Source organism: Myotis daubentonii, chromosome 6 (assembly GCF_963259705.1).
Source record: "Myotis daubentonii chromosome 6, mMyoDau2.1, whole genome shotgun sequence".
Taxonomy (NCBI): Eukaryota; Metazoa; Chordata; class Mammalia; order Chiroptera; family Vespertilionidae; genus Myotis; species Myotis daubentonii.
Window position 1 is genome coordinate 85,001 of NC_081845.1, and position 20,834 is coordinate 105,834.

The 20,834-nt window shown below is 61.1% G+C and overlaps 1 protein-coding gene across 5 annotated transcripts in view; it reads right to left on the reverse strand.

Moving 5' to 3' along the window:
* Positions 1–13,537: 13,537 nt before the first annotated feature.
* The window catches only part of FAM120B (family with sequence similarity 120 member B), a 33,070-nt gene continuing 25,773 nt past the window's right edge, over positions 13,538–20,834 (reverse strand). For 4 of the 5 annotated variants that reach the window (XM_059699781.1, XM_059699782.1, XM_059699779.1 and 1 more), the window contains 3 exons: positions 19,846–19,938; positions 17,066–17,114; positions 13,538–14,298 (listed from right to left, as the gene is read on the reverse strand). In XM_059699781.1, the coding sequence (XP_059555764.1) occupies positions 14,286–14,298; positions 17,066–17,114; positions 19,846–19,938 (155 nt within the window). In that variant the 3' untranslated portion in view covers positions 13,538–14,285. The remainder of the gene's footprint in view (positions 14,299–17,065; positions 17,115–19,845; positions 19,939–20,834) is intronic. The other variant, XM_059699780.1, reaches the window with a different exon arrangement.

Sequence of the window (20,834 nt, forward strand, 5' to 3'; positions counted from 1 at the left end):
ACGGGCGTGAGCCACCTGCTTCCCAAGCGTAGCCCTCACTCCCCAGATCTCCTGACAACAGGTTAGTTTTTAAAATTTATTGGATTTAGAGGGAGGAAGGAGGGAGAGAGACACATCAGCTGTGGTCCCACTTACGCGTGCACTCACTGCTGCTTCCTGAACCAGCCCTGACGGGACCAAGCCAGGGACTTCTCGGTGCCTGTTAACGCCCAACACAGCGGCCAGGGCCCAAGGGCGGTGACATCTATTTTCACCCAAATCGTAACAACTTTGCACATTCTCTTCACTTTTTTAAATGAGGAGAGTGTGAGGGTCGTAGTCTCTTCAAGGACCGTCAGCACGTCTGGAGTTTCACAGGGTCAACAAAGGGGGAGAAGGGGCCTCAGGAGGCGGCTGGGGGGAGAACTCCGGGGTGAACGCCAGCGCCAGCCACCGTTCACAGGCGCTGCTGGTCCTGCCCCCACCACTGTCACCCCCCAGGGACACCGAGGACCAGAGGGGGCGGGAGCTTGTCCGAGACCACACGGCTGGTGCCGCCGGGGCCCAGACTCCCTCCATGAAGAGCCAGTGACGGGGTCAAAGGCCCAGCGCAGCCCAAGGCTGTCCAGTCAGAGCCCAGGGTCCTCCCTCGTCCTGTGCTCCGGCTGGTGGCGTGGGGGTGGGTCCCCGAACTCTTGGCCAAACCTGGGGCCTGAATGGTCGGGAGCACCCGGTGTTCGCTCAGAGCTGGGCAGACATCGCTGTGGGCAGGCTGGCCACCCATCCGCCTCCTCGGCGCCTTCCAGGGGCCCCGGCACACCAGGCGGGCTCCTTGGGGCTCGTCAGGGTCTCCCTGCGGGAGGAGCGCGGAGGTGAGGACAGGAAGGAGGAATGGCTCCCTGTTCACAGCACAGCCCTCCCAGAAGGAGGAGGGAACCGGAGAGCCTGGGACCGGGAAACGGGATCGGGGACTGTCACCTGCGGAGGCCACCTGCTGGAGTCTGGCTCACTGGGCACAGGCACTAAAGGCCCGGCCGCCTGGCAGCTGCTGGGAGGGTGTGTGTGAGGAGGGGCGGGCGTGGAGGGAGGACAGCTGTGCGCTGCTCACGGCCGCTCAGCGGCCCCTCTGCTGACAGAGGCAGCCCTGCGACCGACCGGGCCCAGGGCGGCATCTCCACGCTCATTAATCCTCCCTTCATCTCTGCACGAACGGGTACTGAACACCTACTGTGAGCCCAGCGACCGGGGCCAGTCTGCTGGACGGGCCAGTGCGTCCGGCTCCGGGTTGGGGCTGTGGGATGGGGCCACCGGAGGTCGGCCCAGGCTCAGCCACAGGCAGGGCCTCCCCTGCACCCCACGTGCTGGGAGAAGACTGCCCACGGCACCAAGGACCCCAAGCCGGGAGTCAGGCTGAGAAAGCTGGCCAGGAACCAGCGAGCTTGTGTGTCCTTTTCATGGTGGCGGATTTTGGATAAAGTTGTCTGGGGTTAGAAGAACTTCCCATTGACAACTCTCCCACTAGTTTGTGGCAAATGCCAGCGACCACTGGGCCTGTGCTCGTGGACAGAGCCATGCTGTTCCCAAAACAACTTTCACGGGTCTGAGCCAGGGCACAGGCAGACGCCCACCTGCAACCCATGTGTCCTGGGAACCAGCGGGAACCAGCTGCTCGGCGATCACTGACAGGGAACGAGGCCGCCCTGGCCGGTGGCACAGTGGTTAGAGCGCTGGCCCGCACACTGGAGGGTCAAGGGCTCGATTCCGGGTAAGGGCATCGATGTCTCTCTCACACTGACGGTCTCTCTCTCCCTCTCTCCTACCTCCTACCTCCATTCCACTCTCTAAAAATCAATGGAAAAATATATCCTGGGGTGAGGATTGACCGAACAAACAGAAACACTGAGGTTAACAGATATGTCGTCTGAATGGACGGAGCACCTGGCGTGGAGATGGGGGGACAGAGCCACCCCCCCCCCCCCGCCCCCGGGGCCACAGGGCAGGCGCCAGGAGACACTTTCCAGTTCACACAAAGCAGCTGCAGGAAAGTCCAGGGACACGGGTGAGGGCGCGAGGCCTGCGTTTGTCTGGGGGGCCCCTCCCCACGCCTCCTGCTCCTCTTTATGCTTCAAGTTCTTCCTCCTGGAGAAGTGGTGCCGGGGCCTCTGACCTCTAGGACCTGTTCTCTGCTCTGCCCGCTCTGCCCGCTGGGGCTGTGTTCCCAGGAGGCGTGGGTCCTGGGCCTGCAGACCTGGCCACGGGGGACAGCAGGGTTCAAGGTCTCAGCGTGGAGGAAGGACCCCCTGGAACACAAGCCCCACAGCCTCTGAGGGCAGGAAGGTGTCACCTGGAGGTGGCTGGAGGCCTCCTTCTGAAAGTTTAAACTCACCCATCTTCACCGGTGGTGCCCCCAACCCAGCCATCCACACCTGGGCCCTTGCCCCCCAGCGTGTGAATTCCTGCCCTGGGGTGACAGAGGGCAGGCGGGATGGGAGGGCCTGGGCCCTTTGATCTCAGACTCTCTGGGGTCCTTTGTGGCTGAGGGAAGAGGAAGGTGAGAAGCCCCATTTCTCAGCCAAGTGTTGATGGCTCAGCTCATTCAGCCCCAGCTGCAGAGGGGCAGCTGGACCAGCCTGCAGGGCACCTGGGAGCACGGGGAGGGCAGGACAGATGGCCTCTGGAAGGCCGCTGCCCAGCCCCAGCGACGGGAGGGGAGGGGCCGGAAGGCACTGGGCGGTGGGGGCTCTATGGACCCTATAGGTGAGTCGGCTGAACTAGGCCTGGGAGTCCGCTTGCCTCCTAGGATTGAAAATAAATTGCTCACCATTGAAAAGGGGTCCCTTCCCCTCAGAGGTGACCCTGGGCTTTGCAAGGTCCTCTCGGTGCTGCCTCAGCTTCGCCCGCACCCTGATTCTTCCTCTCCCAGCCAGAGGGGGACAAGGGGGGCGGGTGAGATGCGGTGTCTGCCCCTGTCCAGATGGTGGTCCGACAAGGCCATTGGTCACCGGGCTGAGTGTCTCCTTCAGCCCGAGGCTGTGAGGCAGGGAAAGCCGCCCACGGGCCTGAGCAACCAGCTCCCCTGTAGCGTCCTCGGGGGCCTGGCAGCCGGCATTCGGGCGCCTCGTCGGCCGACCCGCTCCCTGGCCCGGGTCCCGGGTCTGATGGTCCTGCCTCAGGTCCCAGCAGTGAGGTGGCCCGTCCCCAGCGCAGAGGGAAGAGAGCAGGTAGGTCCATGCCCTCCACCCCCACCCCCGGCCGCCCAGCACTGGTACTCAGCAGGCTCTCGGGAAATGCCTGCAGACGGCCAGGCCCATGAGCTTTCGCACACGACTTATTTGACGCACCAACACATGTCCAGCAGGTCAAGACTTGTGCATCCGGGTGGAGAGGGGCTGGGAGAGGTCCGCCCTGGGCCTTGTTTACACGCTGCGTCCGCCGCGTCTGTTCTCAGCGCCAACACCAGCCTCCGGTCACTGGCCTGTCCCCCGGGGGAGGGGTGTGTGCCTGTGAGTGTGCTTGTGTCTGCGTGTGTCCCTGTTACGCCGGGTGGGTGGGGACTTCGGGGGCCACATGCCCAGAGGTGGTGCTTTGTGACTGAACTTTGTGCCGAGCCCACCTCCCCACCCTCGTGGCACCCTTGTGGCACCGTCGTGGCTGCCCGTGGATTTTGCTGGTGACGCTGCACACGTGGGTCATTATTTAAAACCCCTTCTGGTTGGGAGAGGTGGTCTCTTTGCTCACTTGGCTTTTTCTATTTTGTAAAAAACATGGCCAGACTTCTGGGCGCTGCCTCAGAGACCGGACACAGGCAAACACACATGCAAAATGCACAGAGCTGCGTGGATGCCGCACCACGTAAACGATGTTCTTAAAATGTGACAAAGTGACCTGGACACCAAGGCAGGGCTCTGTGTCGGCTGGAAAGTGCCCGCTGTTTCTAGTTCCTTTAAGCCCAGAAGTCTCACTGCTGACAGTTTTGACAGCTGCCATCGCTCCCTGTGATGTCTGAAAGTGCCTTAATGTGGATTTATTTTCTCTGCAGGCTTGGGAGACCCTCCTCTGCACCTTCCTGGAGGCCCCGTCTTCAAGGCCAGAGGGCGCTGGTCAGCAGGGCTGGGGCTCCCTGCGTCTGAGGCTGGGGCTCTGAGTATGGGCACAGGCGTCTATTGTCTGTACTTGGGGCAGTGGGATGGGCTGAGGGCTTGGCCTGTGTCTGGCAGGGAGGGACACGGGACGGCAGTCCCCTGGGCGTCCGCTCCCCCAGGGCCACCGGACCTTCCAGAACAAGCTCCTCGGACCAGGAGCTCCCGGGGCCCACCCCCCTCAGGAGCATTTGGCTCCACCCACCGGCGGCGAGGCCCGTCTTCCTGTCCTCCCTCCAGGAGCCCCTCTCCTGCCACCCCATCCACCGGAGCCACCTCGGGCACCTCCCCGCCCTGGGGCCACACCTCGGGGCCTTGCTCCGTGCCTGGCATTGGGGGGTCTGGGCGGGAGGCTGGGGCTCATCAGGGAGTCCCGCTGTTCGTTCAGAGACTGAGCGAAGCCATGATGTGCCTGCGCCAGAGCTCCCAGCCCGAGCCTTCTGACCCCCACGTTGCCCCTGTGGCCGGTGCATTAGTGTCCTCGTCCCAGGAGTGGCCCTGGTGGCTCAGGGAGGCTTGGGCTCCGCGGCTCGCGGGCGTCACCATGAATGCGGATTTCTGTGATGCAATGAGAGGCGTTACACCAGGAGGCAGATGCCGGCCACTCGCCCAGCCCTGCACACACGTTTATTAAGTACGACTGTGTGCCAGGTGTTATGCAGGTTGTACCATGCACTGCTTTCCTTAAAAATAATGATCATTTCTTTGGCTGTGGGGACGTCGTGGCTCTTGACGTCCCAGCTTGCCCGGACGTTGGCCTCAGGTCCCGCCCCTCCTGTCTGTGGCTCACACAGTTGGGGGCAGCCCTCCAGCTGATGAGTTCATGCACATTTCATAGATTAAATCGTGCAGCGACCTGCCAGCTTCTCATCATTGCTCGCCATTTGGTGCAAGGATTTGTATGTATTTAATAGTTTTATATGTTTAACAGCTATTTGGCATAATAAGCACAACCAGCCACGGCCTGTGCGCTGGGGATGGTGGCAGCTCCCCCCCCCCCCCCCGCCCCTCCGCAGCCTCTGGACACGCCCGTGGCTGCCACCCACCCCGCCTCTGATTCCTGGCAGGGGGTGGATGACCAGAAGCCAGGCAGTGGGACTCCTCAGTGTTTCTATGCCAACTCGTTCACTTTTGCAAAAGCATGAAAAAAAGGAGGCACGTCCACAACAGACTCACCAGTTGGTATGTGGCCCCACCAACCTCATGCCATGACCCCAGGTCCCAGGGCGGCTGAGCCCTGCCCTCCGCTCAGCAGGAGGTAGGATAGCAGGAGACTCCTGCCCAAGAGCTCCTGTCTGTCTGTCTGTCTCCTTTTCCCTCGCATCATGTGGGACAAGTGTTCTCTCTCATCTGCATCCAGAGGCCTTGGCACCCCACAAAGGACACACATCCTGGGGCTGCTCTCAGGCCTAACCTCTAGCCGTGTCTCCCCCTGCCTCCTGCCATGGACATGCGCCTCCACATGGCCTGGACAGTCCCCACTCCGAGCCCCAGCCCGAGGCCCAGAGGGAAATTCTGAGAAGCCTCCTCTCTGCTCCCTGCAGAGGCTCCCACCAGCTGGGCAAGTTCACACTCACACCCCTCCTCTGGCCCTGGGGACTTCGGGTGAGCACAGCTGGGCTGCTGCAGCCGTGCTGTGACCCTGAGGGGAGAGCACCCCGTCTCCTGGGGTCAGTGAGCTCGAAGGCTCCCGGAGCTCCCTGCCTCATGTGAGCGAGCCTTCTCCCCTAAATCCTCACCGAGGACATTTCCCCCACTGATTTTTGAAGAGAGTGAGTGGAAGGAACAGAGGGAGGGAGGGGAGGAGAGAGGGCACAGCACAGAGGCTCTAAGATGGGCTGGTTTTCACAGCCACGCAGCCAGGCTCAGTGCCGGTGACGAGGGGTGAAGGCCGCAGTGACCTGGGCGCTGGGGACGTAGACCCTCTGGGTTGGGGATCCTGCCCCCACTGACTTCTAGTGATGGGCAGCGGCTTTGCCGAGATTCCCACAGTAACGGCCCCAACTGCTGCCTGGAACCCAGTCTTTTTGTCGCTGGAGGCACTGTGGTCCCCACTCCTGGTGGCCGTAGCTGACCTTTCTCAGCGGCCCAAGGCCAGCCCAGCTGGACAGCAGCTGTCTCGGGCAGCGGACCACCTTCCTGTGTGCGCAGACCTGTGATCCCCTTTGTCCTGGAGCAGGCACCGAGGGGTGCCTCAGCTCCACCCCCGATGTCCGGGGCTACTTCAAAGCAGAGAGGATGGCCGTGCCCACCGGTCCCTCCCTGCACCCTCCCAGGCGGGGAGTCCGAGTGTGGGTGACTCCAGTGCCGCGGGACAACGAAACAGACCTCCACTCTCAATGGCTTTACAGACTGAGGCCAGGCACACTTCTGCTGCAGGGTGTCGGCAAGGCTGTGGGCCGTGACCAGGGGGGCGGACGGGTGGGCGTGGAGTCTCTTCAGCGGGAAACTGATGTGTGATGCCGCCCGAGCTCCCAGAACCAGAAACAGAGCTGCTACCTGGGGCGCGGGGGGCCGGCTGCTGGAGACGAGCCTGGCGGGCCGTCGTCTGCCAGTCAGTGGAAGGTCCCAAAACAGGAACCTGCCGGGGGCTCACTTCCCTCTCGCGTGACTGCCTGCCTTCGAGGGCCAGGAGGGGCTCAGGTGCCGACAGGAAGACACCCACACGCTGCCCTGGAGGGTGCCTACTCGGGAGGTGCCCCAGGTAGGGAGAACAGGGAGCAAGGGCCCACTGCCCTGCGTGCATGGGGGAGGCCTCCTAGGTGGGGCGCTGGCCTCTGGGGATTTGAGGCTGGTGTGGGGCTCGGAGCCTGTGCAGGGTTTAGGTCCTGGTGCCCGAAGGTGGCTGGGCAGGAACTGGGCTTGGGCTGGGCCTCAGTGAGAACACGAGGGCAGAGACTGTGGAGCTGGGTTTGCCCAGAAGCCACCAGGCCAGGAACAGGCTCCCGCAGGGGGGTGGGGGTGGGGTGCTGGGGTCATGGGGGGGGGACCTGAGGACCACAGAGCAGCTGCTGACATTGGGCTGGGGCCCCAGTGGGGGAGAAAAGTTGGGGAGTGGGCAGTGTTGGCAGGAACAGACCTGAATCAGGGCCCAAATGACCCCCCCCACATATGTGCACACGTGCACACACACTCTCACACATGCATGAGCACACGTACACACGTGTACATGCACACCCGAGTGCACATGTGCACACTGGTACATGCACACACACAGGTCAGGCAGCTAGTAACGTGCGCCTTCCGCTTTCTGGGCTGTCGCTGGGCTGAGGTGCCGAGCACCATCAATGAGCCCCTGAGGCGGCAGCCGGGTGCCATCAGCGACATGCCCTGGGTTCTCGGAACCTGGTCCTGGGCCCCAGCACCAGCAGCTTCTCAGAACCTGCTAACATGCAGGTTCTCGGGCCCAGATGGTCCTGAGGCCTGGGTGGGCCCAGGTCTGTGGTTCTGTGCATAGTCTGAGACCCACTGACTTGGTGTTGAGGGTTTAAGTTCAATCCTAAAAAACTGCTCAAGGACATGAGGCCAAAGGGGCCTGAGCCAGCAGTCAGGGAGGCGCTCGATCGACCTCACACCTGCCCTGTCCCAGGCAAGAGACCCAGACATCTTGTTAGAGGGAAGCCAGTGGACATGGGATGGATCCCACAGTCTCTGCCTCAGGCCAGGGGACGGGACAAGACCCCTCCTCCCTGGAGGTTCAGGTACACCTCTGCTCCTCATTCACAAAGAAGGCGGAGGAGCCATCCTGGTCCCCGTGACCCAAGACAGGCAGTGAGGACACTGAGGAAGGGCGTCAGAACTGGGCGGGGGGGGGGGGGGGGGGGTGCACTCCGGCTGCAGCAGAGGATGGGTGCCTGGCCTTGTCCCCTCCGTCCTCTGCTCAGGACAAACAGAGCTGGTGGGTGATGGGCACCCCATATCCCCTCTGCCATTGCCTCCCTCCAAATTGCAGGGACTCCTGCAGTAAGGGGTGTCACGGTGGCCCTGAGGGCAATGCTCTGCCTGAGCTGAGGGATGTAGGATGGGGCGGCCGGCCGAGCAGTGGTCCCCGTGCCTGCCTGGGGAAGCTGCAAACGGCCGCTCCCGCTCAATAAACGTGTGCGAGTGGGCGAGCCCGGCTCCTGGGGGGGGGGGGGGGGGGGCGGGGGAGAGGGGTCGTCATCGGCAGCGCCGGGGGAGGTAAAGTTAACCGGGGGAGGTAAAGTTAACGTTCAAACACGCGCACACACAGGCTCTGAGACCCAGACACCACGACACTGCAATTTCAGTGTTGACCATTTCCCAAAACTGTGCCAAATCCACTCAATGTACTAGTCACACTTTCTCACCATGTGAAGGTCGCCCTCGGCCAATGGGACTCGCTTGTGCCTGTTGTCACCGCTCGGGTATCACACGGTGGAGTCCCACGAAGTACGATTTTGGGCGAGGACGGGGCCTTGCCAAGTCGACGGTGCTGCTGTGTGCCCAGCTGTGCCGGCCCCACCTCCTCCCGCCCCCCACCTGCCCAGCTCTCCCTGTAGCTGCGTCCCGCAAGGTCCTGCCTGTGATGCCTCGCAGACAGCCTGCTCCCATCACACAGCCTGGGGTCTGGCTCCCACAGAGCCCGGCTGCTGAGCTCCACATTCTGCTTCCGTTTCTCACGATCCTGCAGGTGCTGCTTGAGGCTGGTGGTCCCGACAGACAAAACCATCATCCCCCAGCTCATCCTTCCCTGGTGGCCGCTTTCCTTTCTCCAGACTCATCACATGGCCAGAGCCCCAGGGAGGTGAAGGCGTAGGCGGCTGAGACCAGCAGGGACGCCTGCGTGCTCCCGTGAGGCTGGCCGCCAGGGCAGAGACGTTGGCGCAGCATGACCCACGTCACCTGGAGCATCTCAAAAGCAGAGTGTGGTGTTCCCCGTCGCCCAGGGCTCGTCAGAACCTACAGGGACGAGCAGGTGACTTTTCTCCTGGCTCTAGGACGCGGTGATTTATATCCACAGCCATGTCACCTTTGCTGGAAAAAATGAGCCACGGAACATAATCCTGTGCACACTCCGCTGGGCTCTGCTTGGTCAGTTTCTCTAGATTTGCACGTGTGTTTCATGCGTCGGACTCATCGGGGGCTTTCTTGTCCCTGGTCTCTGCTGGCTTCCTGAGCAACCTGGCGCTTTCTGTGGGAGCGGCTGGGGTCCTGTGGGAAGGGAGTGAAATCACCTCCACGCTGCACCTGAGTAACGAGGAGACGCGCCTCACACGAGGGAATTAGGAATACATGAGATATGAGGTTGATACTAAGTCTATGAGCAGGAGTCTTGCTTTTGGTAAAAGTCCACGTTTGACTTGCTCGTAAATCCACTTGGTGCCCAGCACATGTTGGTTAACGTGGAGCTGTTTGAAGGCCAGACTTTAATTTACTGAAATAACACTGCACGCGCATAAGCCTCTGCCACTTGCCAGGCAGCTCAGCACCCAGGAGGCCCTCTGCCTCCTCTGGGGACGGCGGGGGCAACAGACTACCTTCAGGCTTTCGGGGCAGGCGGACACGGGCTCCTGGGGGCCTGGGAGGAAGATGGGCCCAGGTCCGGCCATCATACCCAGCAGCTCCTCAAACTGCGGGGAGAAGGGGGGCAGAGATCTCCAGGCTGCAAGGCATGTCCTGGCCCCATGGAGCCTTCCTAGGGCGGAGGCTCAGCCCTCAGACACCAGCCTGGAATTCTGGAAAGTTCCCCTGGAGTCCCAGGCCAGGCAGAAACAAGCCTCCGCCCTGTGCTGATTTGACTCAGGAACCCCCCACGATACCTGCTCAGGGGCTGCAGGGAGGGGAGCGGAGGAGGGAGAGGGGGTGGGGGAGGGAGAGGAAAACTCACCCCCACACCTGCCCCAGCCCCCACCCCCCTTCCCCAACCCCTCCCCCAGCCCCAGGGCCGCCCTCCCCCAGCCCATTCCAGAGCACAGATAAAAGTGAAACCTGAGTAGGGAATGTTTGTGGTGCCACCGCCAATCAAGGGCTCTGTCGCCACGGTAACAGGGACACTTCATCAGCTCGGCAGCAGATGGTCAGTGAGCAACAGGCAGCAGATGCTCCGTGAGCCCTGACACGGGCACAGATGGAGGGTGGGCAGCTCGCGGGGGACCTGACGTTCCCTGCGCCTCCCAGTGCTGCCCCGGCTGGAGGTTAGCGGCTGCTCAGCGCCCGCGATGGCCCAGGGCGCGGGGCTCCGCTGGACTCGCGACAAAGCCAGCCCAGGCTCTGAGGGCGTTTCCCCAGACCCTACCACCCGGGAGAAGCCCAGCCCCCCAGTGGGACGAGCCCCATCTCCTCAGGCGTCCGGGTGGGGGTGGGGCAGAGGCACAGAGACTCAGGTCCTCTCTGAGGCTGCAGCCTCCTCATTTGAAATATTCTCTGAATCCCGTGAGGCCCCCTGAAATGGGCTTGAACATCCGCACCCCCAAGGCTGTGCTGGGCTTAGGGCGCAGGCGGGACCCCGGTCACCCCAGCATCACAGCAGCTGCCTGTGCCGAGCTTCTGCGAGGCCCCAGAGCTGCCGCCACCCCAGGCTGTTGCCACAGTTGCCAGGGCAGGGCTGGCCCGCCGACACCCCCCCCCCCCCCCCGCCCAGTGGGCAGCCTCCCGGAGGCCAGGCCTCCGGTCACTTTCCCCTGGATAACCCAGCCAACGGGTGGGCCCTGCAGGGTGGCCCTGGGAGCCGCTCAGGGTGAGCTGGGTGGGCAGCCCGTCCTCCCAGCTGGGCCAACAGGGCTGGTCCCGCCTCCTGGTCCCTGGGCCCCGTTCCTCCAGGGCTGTCCATGCTGCTGGGGCCTCAGACTCTGCCTCCAGGTCCAACAGCACAGTAGTGACCAGTCGAGGCTCCATGTCCTTCCCCTAACCCCTGGGGTAGAAGCACAGGGCTCCAGTAAATGAGGTCACGGACGGCCCGCCTGCCTGAGGTGCCCGTGAGCCGAGTGAGCAGCGCTCACAATGCCGCCCACACGCCTGGGACTTGCTCCCACCAAACCGTCCCCACAAGTCACTGCGCCCGGCTCAGCGGTGACAGCCCCGACTCCAGCGCAGGCCTCGGTGTTCCTGACACGCCGGGCACACGGCCGTTGCTCAATGAATGTGGACGAGGGAGCGGTGAGGGCTGAGGGTGTCTGGGAAAACCAAGCCTCAGGAGCCTGAAGACTAGGGAGACCCGTGTGGCCTCGCTAATGAAGAACGACACGAATGAGACGTCGCCACCAAGAAAGGGTTTCGCGCCGAGAGGCTGATGGGGTGGCGTGGGCTCCGGCGGGACTGCTGCCGCGATGCTCCCAGCCCAGGTGCACGCGTCCCGTTCCCGTGGGGAGTCCTCGCCGTTCCCAGGCTGCGAGGAATGTGGGTGAAGGACCTCCCTGCGCACTTGGCTCGCATGGGAGAGGAGTGTGTGCCGAGTGCTGCGGGTCCATCCTGTCGGACGAGGGTGCGGCCAGCCTGCAGGGCGGCTCCTGTCTGGCTCTGCTCAGAGCTTCACAAGGGTCCAAGTTCAGGAGACGGAGCCCGGAGAAAAGCTGGGTCAGCCTTCCCCACGGCAGTGGACACAGCCGGCTGGCCGCGCTCAGGCCCCAGCGTTCAACGGCCACCGAACAAAACACATGCAGCAAGGCCCCAGGGGCAGCCGCTTCCAGGAGGACTCATCGGGGTGCAGCCGGCGCGCCCCAAGAGCTGCCGCTGACCAAGGGCAGTGCGGGTGCTCCTTCCACGGAGGCCCTGCTTGGTGGTCAGCTCGGCCCAGGACACAGCGGGAGGGCCCCCGACCCAGGCACACGGGACATGAAGGCCCTGCTCTTCCCACCAACAAGCTGTGGGTCAGAGCTGACATTTCACCACACACGGCACTCACACACACGGCACACACACACTCACATGGCACACACATGGCATTCACACACACTCACATGGCACACACATGGCATTCACACACACACACACACGGCACACACATGGCATTCACACACACAGCACACGCACACTCACATGGCACACACATGGCATTCACACACACTCACATGGCACACACATGGCATTCACACACACTCACATGGCACACACATGGCATTCACACACACTCACATGGCACACACATGGCATTCACACACACTCACATGGCACACACATGGCATTCACACACACACACACTCACATGGCACACACATGGCATTCACACACACACCCACTCACACTCACGGCACAGGCTCTCTTCCTGCGGGGTCTCTTTTCCTCTGTGAGTTGGGAAACGACTTGCTTTCCTTCCTGAGCTGTGGCAGGTGCTGAAAGAGCTTGAAACTTTAAACCCAAACAGTTAAGATGAGAACCATGAGCGTGTCGCTCTCGGTTCTGAGCCGAGACACGGGAGGCTATGAGAGGCAGTCAGCTCTGACACGGCACCTTCTCTTCCCTCAAGGACACACCCCGAGTCGTTCTGGCTGCAGAGACCCAGGCAGCACAGGCAAGGCCGCAGTCCCCAGAACCAGCCCCGTAGGAGCTGCTCCAAGTCGGCAGGCACGGGGCGCCTCCTGTGTGTGTGCCGTGTGTATAATCATGGATCAGCTGCCTCCTACACGGGCGCCACACGGAGGCTCTGTGGGTTCAAGGGAGGGGCGCCCCCAGTGGGACTCCCTTCCCTACAGGGAGACGGGCAAGAGGCTTCTGAGAGGGGCTGTGGTCGTGCCACAGGCAGGGTCTCCCAGCCTCCTTGTGCCCGCACCCCGTCATGCTGGCCCCCCTCAGGCCACATATGTCCCTTCTGCAGTGGGGCTGCAGCCAGTCCCGTGCGATGGCCTGGACTTGACCCCGGCCACGGCCAGCCTGCTGGGAGCCCCTGGGGCTGCGCAACAACACACCTGTGCCATGACCCGCCCTCATTTCACTCACAGGACGTTTCCAGAGAACGCCGTGCTGAGGAAGCTGCAGGCGTGAGGGTCTGATGTGTGTTTGACATTAAGTAACATTAGAACAGTAGCAAATAGACAGAAATCGCCACTATTTTCCTCTCAAGAGTGTACACATCTGGGAAACCCTTCACGGAAGCAAACCCGTCAACTGGAGATGCCACCAGAGGCACAGAGCGGAGGAGGGGCGGCCCAGGCCACAGGTGACCCCGCCGGACCTCACTGCCACCCTCGTTCTTTTCGGATCTAGAACGCGAGCGAATGGCCCAAGCGAAAACCAGAAGCAGCGAAGCCGGTCACTTTCTCACTGTTTATATTTGGCAACGCACCAGCCCTTCCTCACAGCACAGCAGGGAGACGCCAGACCCAGTCGGGCTGCTTGTGCCGGACAAAGCAGGGCACGCGTGGCCTCATGGGCCCTCGTGGCCACGAGCAAGGTCTGGGCAAACGGTGGCCACAATCCAGGCATCTCCTTCCCCGGTAGAAACGCGAACCTTGTGACCAATGGCATTTCTTTTTATTTAAAAATACATTTTTATTGATTTCAGAGGGAGAGGGAGAAACATCAACAATGGAGAGAGAATCATGGACCAGCTGCCTCCTGCACGCCCCACAGTGGGGATCGAGCCTACAACCCGGCACGTGCTCTTGACCGGAACTGAACCCAGGATTCTTCCGTCCACAGCCCGATGCTCTGTCCACTGAGCCAAACCAGCTAAGGCGACTAACAGCATTTCTGACAAACCTGAACAAGGAATCCAGCAGCGTGCTGCGTGTGCCCCAGTCAACCAGGACCAGGGCCCTTAGCCAGGGCCTGGGCCGCCTCTGAGATGAGCCACTGTGGAGCAGCAGCTCTAACCTCAGTGCGAGCCCGAGGCCGCTGGCGGGAGACACTCCTATCCGTGGCCTGTGGCTGCAGGTTTCTCTCCAGGCTGGTCAGACCAGCAGCTGTAACGCCTGCCCTGCAACCACCCCCATGGCATCTCACACATACAACCACCCTCATCAAAGGCAGGCCGTGTGGGGTGAGGCTGCGGGGATGCCACGCGCCAGCAGGCTGTCCACCCAAGTTCCCGAGTTCCCCTCTGACCGCTGGCGGGGGAAGGAGCCGGAACAGCTTTGTCCCCGGTGCCGAGTGCTGGCGATGTGAGAACCTCGGTGCCCAATGGTCCCTAAGCAGGATGTGTCTGCTTCCTGTCGCACGTCCAAGTCTGAAGGGATCGTCTCCAGCCGAGAGGGCCTGGGGTCCGGCAGAAGGTCAGTTGGACCACCTGCAACACAGGGATTCATGGTGTGAGTGCCTGCACCCCAGGCAGCCTGGGGCAGTGAGGCCACACCCCCCCGCGGCCTCTGGGGGGCAAGTCCCCAAGGGAGGGGGCTGCCTGAGGAAGTGAGGGGACTGTCAGCTGCAGCTCCGACTGACATGGCCCAACCTAGGGTGTGTGTAGGGGTGTGTATGTAGGGGTGTGTGGCCATATGTGTGTGTGGGGGGGTATGTGTTGTGTGTGTAGCTGTGTGTGTGGGGGGTGTGCACACAGCAGCTGACCTGTGGATCTGAACCTGAGTCTGGAGAAGGTCTCCCAGGAGCACCCACTGCCTGACTGGCAGGAGCTGCAGTCTCCCGCCTTCAGATCCCCTTCCCAAATGCCATGCTTCACGTGTCCAGCCGTGTTCACCTGGCCTGGCCTCACTCACCAGGTACTCTCAGGGCTGCGGCACGTGGCCCAGTGCTCCGTGCTGCCCCGGCCTTGGGGACTCTCCTGCCAGTGTTTCCTGGGAGAGTCTCTCCTCGCTCTGCGACAGCGTGTGTCTGCGTGAGGGCAGCACGCGCCCCTCTGCTCAGTCCTTCCTCGCCTCTTTGTTTCTCTGGTTCAACCACTGCCCCGTCTCCGAGTGGGTTGTCCTGGCTGCTGAGACCTGTCTTTGAGCCCAAGTGGATTTTTCATTCCAGCACCACCTCTTTTTAGTTCTATTTCTGTGAAAAAGGCCACTGGAATTTGGATAGGAATGTGCCTAAATCAGTGGATTGCTTTGGGCAGCATGGGCACTTTAACAATATTAATTCTTCCTACCATGAGCATGAGATATCTTCCCACTTATAGGTGTCGTCTTCCGTTTCTTTAATCAGTGTTTTGTAGTTTTCAGCACACAGATCTTTCACCTCCTCAGTAACATTTACTTCTAAGTATTTTATTCTTTTGGATGCTATTGTAAATAGGATTGTTTTTCTTAGTTTCTTTTTTGAGAGTCTTTTGTTAGTGTATAGAAACGCAATTGGTGTTTGTATGTTGGTTTTGTATCCTGCAACTTTACTGAATTCATTTAGTAGTTCTGACAGTTTTGGGGGGCGTCCTTAGGATTTTCTATATGTGAGGTCATGTCATCTGCAAACAGAGACATTGCCTCTCCTTGCACTGTGAGTGTCTTTTGTTCATTTTTCCTGCCCAATTGCTCTGGTTAGAATTTCCAGAACAATGGCGACTAGAACTGGTGAGAGCTGGCACCCGTCTTACTCCTCGGAGGACGTTTCCCACCTTTCCATGTTGAACATGACGCTCTAGCTGTGGCCTCTGCACATCACTTGCTTTATTTATTTATTTTCAGTCCTCACCTCCACGGGGAGCGACCAAGCGCTGGAAATGAGTGCAGAGACACTCCCACCTCCCCTCGGCCAACAGCTGCGCTTGATGACGGCACAGACAGCTCCCTGACCCGCGAGCTCCCTGACCCGCGAGCTCCCTGACCCGCGAGCTCCCTGACCCGCGAGACCTGAGCTGTTAGGAAGGAAGAAGATCATCGGGGGCCGACCGACACCTGGCGGCCGAGAGCTTACTTCAAAGCTGTACAAATGAGCAGCAAAAACACGACACTTTGGGGCAGCAGAAACAAAAGGAACAAAACGTTAGGATTTAGACAGAAAACACCCCTATGAGAAACGGAAAGGGGGCATTTCCAAACCTGGGAAATCAGCCTGAAGAGCAGCCAGATCTGCTAACACAGAGGAGCCGCAGGAAGCGAGGCTACTTCACACGTCAGAAACACAGACGCATGACACCCCTGGAGACGGCACCCACGTCCGGGAAATGCCAGGTCGGGGTTCAGGACAAGACAGGCCGGGGCTCCACGCCCTGAGCCGCCTGCAGGGCTCTTGCTTGGAGGGCAGCCGGGGCGGGGGGTGGGGGAGCCGTGCAGGAGTCCTTCTGGGAGCTGGGGGTCAGTCAGGCAGTCACCCCTCCCCCAGGTTTAGGCCACAGCTGCTGCGAAGGGCCTGGCTTTCAACTTCTAGTCGTTACCAAGGCTCCAGAGGTCACCGGGCTCAGCATGCCACCTCTGGGGTTTCCTGGAAAGCCTGTCAGCGAGGACTGCTTGGGACTCGGTTCCTTTGAAATGTCTTTAATGCTAAGAGCTCTCCAGTGGCCAACGACCAAGAGCAGCAGACACCCCGATCAGGCTCCTGACACTCACTGCGCCCTCCTCTCCAAGAGGGAACCCCTGCTGGAGGCCTGCAGCCTGGGCCAAGACCAGCCCCTCGGCACACAATCCCAGTGAAGTGAAGGGAGGAAGCGACGACCCAAGCAGACAGTTGGGAGCGTGACCTGTGAGGACTGTGGTCAGAATCTGAGAGAGGACACAGGTCCAGGGGTGCTGGGATGGGAGGGAGCGACACCTCTGAGCACCAGCCCACAGGCTCCCCACGGGCCTGCGGAGGAGCTGGGCAGGATGCCCTCCCGCCCTCCCGGCGGAAAGCGAGGCCTGGACCCCGAGCCCGTCCCCTCCAGGCAGAACAGCCATGGCTCCGATGACAAGGAAGGTGCTTGCCGGGGTTTCAAGTCCAGACTCGCCATCTGTTCTCACCAACCTTTTTCTAGAGAAAAAAGACTTTTCTGGAAACCAAGTTAGCTTAGGGAGGGGCCTGTCCGCAGGACCTGACACCTGGCTCCCTTTCACGTCTGGCCCCTGGCGTGGCCGATGCTGTGGCTGTGTGTCTCACGTCGGTGTCTGGTGGACGGCGCACTGAGGACGGAAAGGGTGACTTACCCAGAGGAGGAGCCCCTTCTCCACGGGTCCGGCTCCTGCTGTCTGCTTCCTGCACAGACAGGAAACCGCAGTGAGAATGCAATCTAAGGTGCACACGGGAGAAGCCACCGTCTCTAAGCAGGCGCCAGGCAATGCGAGGGCGTCTGGGCTCGGCTCGGCTCCCCTGGGCCCGCCTGGCACTGGACTTCCGCCCACACTGACTCCATGATGGCGATGGAGGCAGCCTCGTGTGGAAAGTGAGCGTCAGCGCCGCTCCCAACACCAGGCACCCCCCCCCCCCCCCCCCCCCCGTCCCCGGAGCTTCCCAGGGAGATGCCCACGGGCACATCCTGCCAAGTCCAAGGAAGACAGCACGGAGCTCTTTCTACAGCAGGGCCCAGGTGCCCGTCTGGTGCGGCTGCCCACCTGCCTTCCCCCGACACGGCAGCCACAGGTGATCCGTCCCACACTCCACAGTTCATGCTTTTCCCACACCATCTGCCAGGCTCCTGAGGTGATGACGCCCCGGGAGGGCCAGGGGTCTTTGTTGCTCTCGCCTCTCCAAAGTGTGAGGCTCTGGGCTGGGGCCTGGCCCCGCCCTTGTTATCCCAGGGGATCAGAGGCAGTTTTACAGCAGCCGCCTCCCTCAGAAGCACCCAGAGAATGACAACCTGAAGAAATCACAAGCCAACTGGTAGATGCTGGCTGTGGAATTTCACACCTCATCCCTCACACCAGCACGGAGGGTAAAAGGTCCTGGAGCTTTGATGCCCGCACCTCCCTGTCCCCTCCCTGCCCTCTTGCCCTGCAGAGCTTCCCAGGCAGGAGGAGCCCTGGGACTTCCCCTGTGGCCAAAAGGAGACAAAACCCAGCAAAAACGTGCTGGCCAAGTAAAGATGTAATTCAATCACGGCGATTAAAACTGAAAAACTGGATTACCCGACCTGAAAAAAAAAGTCCTGGTCACAATACGAGACTGTGTGTGCACACAAAACACGTTTCACATAGAAACCCCTAAAGTTAGAAAACATATGGGCACTGCCACATGCAGTGAGCAATACAACCCCCTGTATGTGCCACCTGGGTGTCCGCTTGCACCCTGCACATTGCCTGCAGCCACGGTCTCCCCGGGCCAGCACCCAGCCTCACACTCGGCCAGGGAAGGACACACGACAGAACTGGCCCGGCTCTGCTGGAGTTGGACTCCTCGTGCCCAGCGGCAGGTACCCAGATCCTATGACACACGCACACGGCACCCGCAGGTTGGCACTGAACATAGTGGGAGCTAAGAGCGGGGGCTGAAGGAGTGTGGCAAGGACAGACGGCTTTCCCCAGGTGATGGTGCCGTGGGCAGGCTGGGTGCTCATGCATGGCCTCTGTGGGCGGGCAGTGATGGCCAGGGTGACCAGGCCAGCACCACGGTCAGGTTGCTTTACTGATTTTTTAAAATATGGCTTCATCCTGGCTATTTCAGTACAACTAACATTGTTTGTTTTTTAATAGAAAAAACTCTACTGAGCCCTTGCTGGTGTGGCTCAGTGGACAGAGCGTCGGCCTGCAGACTGAAGGGACTCAGGTTCAATTCCTGGTAAAGGGCACATGCCTTGGTTGCAGGCTCGATCCCCAGTAGGAGGCGTGCAGAAGGCAGCCGATCTATGATTCTCTCTCATCATTGATGTTTCTCTCCCTCTCTCTCTCTCCCCCCCTTCTCTGAAATCAATAAAAATACATTAAAAAAAAAAAAACTCTACTGAAACAGTTCAGCTTCTAACTATGAAGGGAAAAGCCAGGAAGCTAACAGTGAAAACACCTCGGAAAAGCCCTGAGGACATGGTCACTGCGCTTGCAGTACCCACAGTCCTCTGGGCGCAGGACGCAGCCCGCGCAGCGCAGGCTGAGGCTGTGTCTCCGTGGGAAACCCTGGCTGCCTGGGGAGGGGGTGGAATGCCTCTTATTCTGAGAGGCTGCAAACACAGGGACCTGGGGGCACCTCCACCTGGCCTGGGCCACATGCAAACTGTTCACACTCAAGTTTTATTTTTCAATCACAGCTGACGTTGAATGGGCTGTTTCCATTCCTAAGTGTTTGTTTTCCATCATGAAAGAGCAGAACCAGAGAACCACAGCGTGCCCCAGGCTGGGCACCGAAGGACGCTGGGCGAACTCAAGGAGGCACAGATGCTGCACAAGTAGGCGTAGGAACCCCGTGCCCAGAGGTGGTGTCCACGCGAACGCATGGCCTGCCCACTCCAGGCCCATCCTCGCCTGCAGCCCTCTCCACCCGGACCTGGCATTAGCTCGTCCTCCCTGACTTCCTAAGACCCAGAGGAGAGGGAAATGACAGCCCCAGCCAGGAAGGACACTGTGGCTGCCACACCGGGCCACGTGTGGGGGACACGGAGCGGAAGATGGAGAAGAGATGGGTTCTGAGGGACGGATGTGGCCCCTGACTCCAGACTGGCCAGCCTGGGCCTCCCGTCAGGCGCTCGGGCTCTGCTGTCCGGGGCCAGCAGGTGCATTGAGCCTCAGCCAGTGGCCCGGGGCCTGGGCTGCCCGACACCTTCCCTGCAAGGTGACGAGGTCTCAGGTCTGGGGCCCTGACCAGGTGAATGAGGGGTACAAAACTGACCAGGAACAGACAGACCAGCTTGTGCAGGTGAGGACCTACCCCTGCCTCACTGTGCAGTGCGCAGGGCTCTTGTGTGCCCACCTACCGCTCCCTGGCAAGCACACCTGTCTCTGACGCAGGCACTGACACTGTGTGCGGCACTGACCGAGCCGTGCGGGCAGCGCCCTCTTACCTGGGCCCTGCTCTCTCCAGTGCTGTCCTTGGTCTGACCGGCTGTTTCCGAAGCTCGTCCTATGGGCGCCAGATCCCGGTCTTCCCCGCCTCCCTGTGGGGACACCAGGACGTGAGCAGGCGCCAATGCCTGACCCATGACACGCCACGTGCAGGCCTGGAGCAGGGGCAGCAGTGTCCAACTTCTGTGTCTTTACAATCGAAGGGAGAGCCCGTGAAAACGCAGACAGGGGGCCCTGTGCCAGTGCTGGGGGGGACGGAGGCCTGTGGTTGGACGTGTGCCCCGGGGCCTGTGCTGGTGACGGGAGCAGACAGAGGGCACGCACCCATGAGGACCTGCATCTGTGAGGACCAGTGTAGGGCCTCGGTCGCCAGACCCAATGCTCCAGACACACATCCTCACCTACCCCCACTCCTCTCCCAGCTCCTCGCCATCTGTCCCGACCAGACTTTAACACGGGAGGTCTGACGAGGCCCGCCGTACGTGTTAGAAATGTGGGGTTTCACAAGGACCCACAGAAGGAAGGTGCCTGCTAGCATGACTAGGCTCTGCACACGCAGAGGCTCCCCTAGCGGCCACCTCTCTGGGCAGAGCCCTGCATCGCGGGACGCCCGAGGGCAGCCTGCCTGTGCTGGTAGGAGAAGGCTCACCCGGGAGAGGAGGGTGAGGTCAGAGCTGCCCCCTGCCCCGACCCGTCCTCGCTGCCTCAGTCCCTTTACTCCCCAGGCTCTGCTCTGCATCAGCTCCCACACGGCACCTGGTAGGAGCTGGACGTGCCCCCAGGTGCTGCCCTGACCTCGTAACACAACGGCTCTAGGAGGGATGTGTGCAAGGCTGTGCCAAGCGGAACAAGGACAGCACACCGGGGAGGAGGCTGCGGTGGGCTCTTATCCGCCGAGAAAGAAGGGGCTGCTCTAGCCACAGGCGTGGATGCTGACGAAACGCGGCCACGAAATCACTGAGAACCGCTGACGACCAAGAGGCCCATC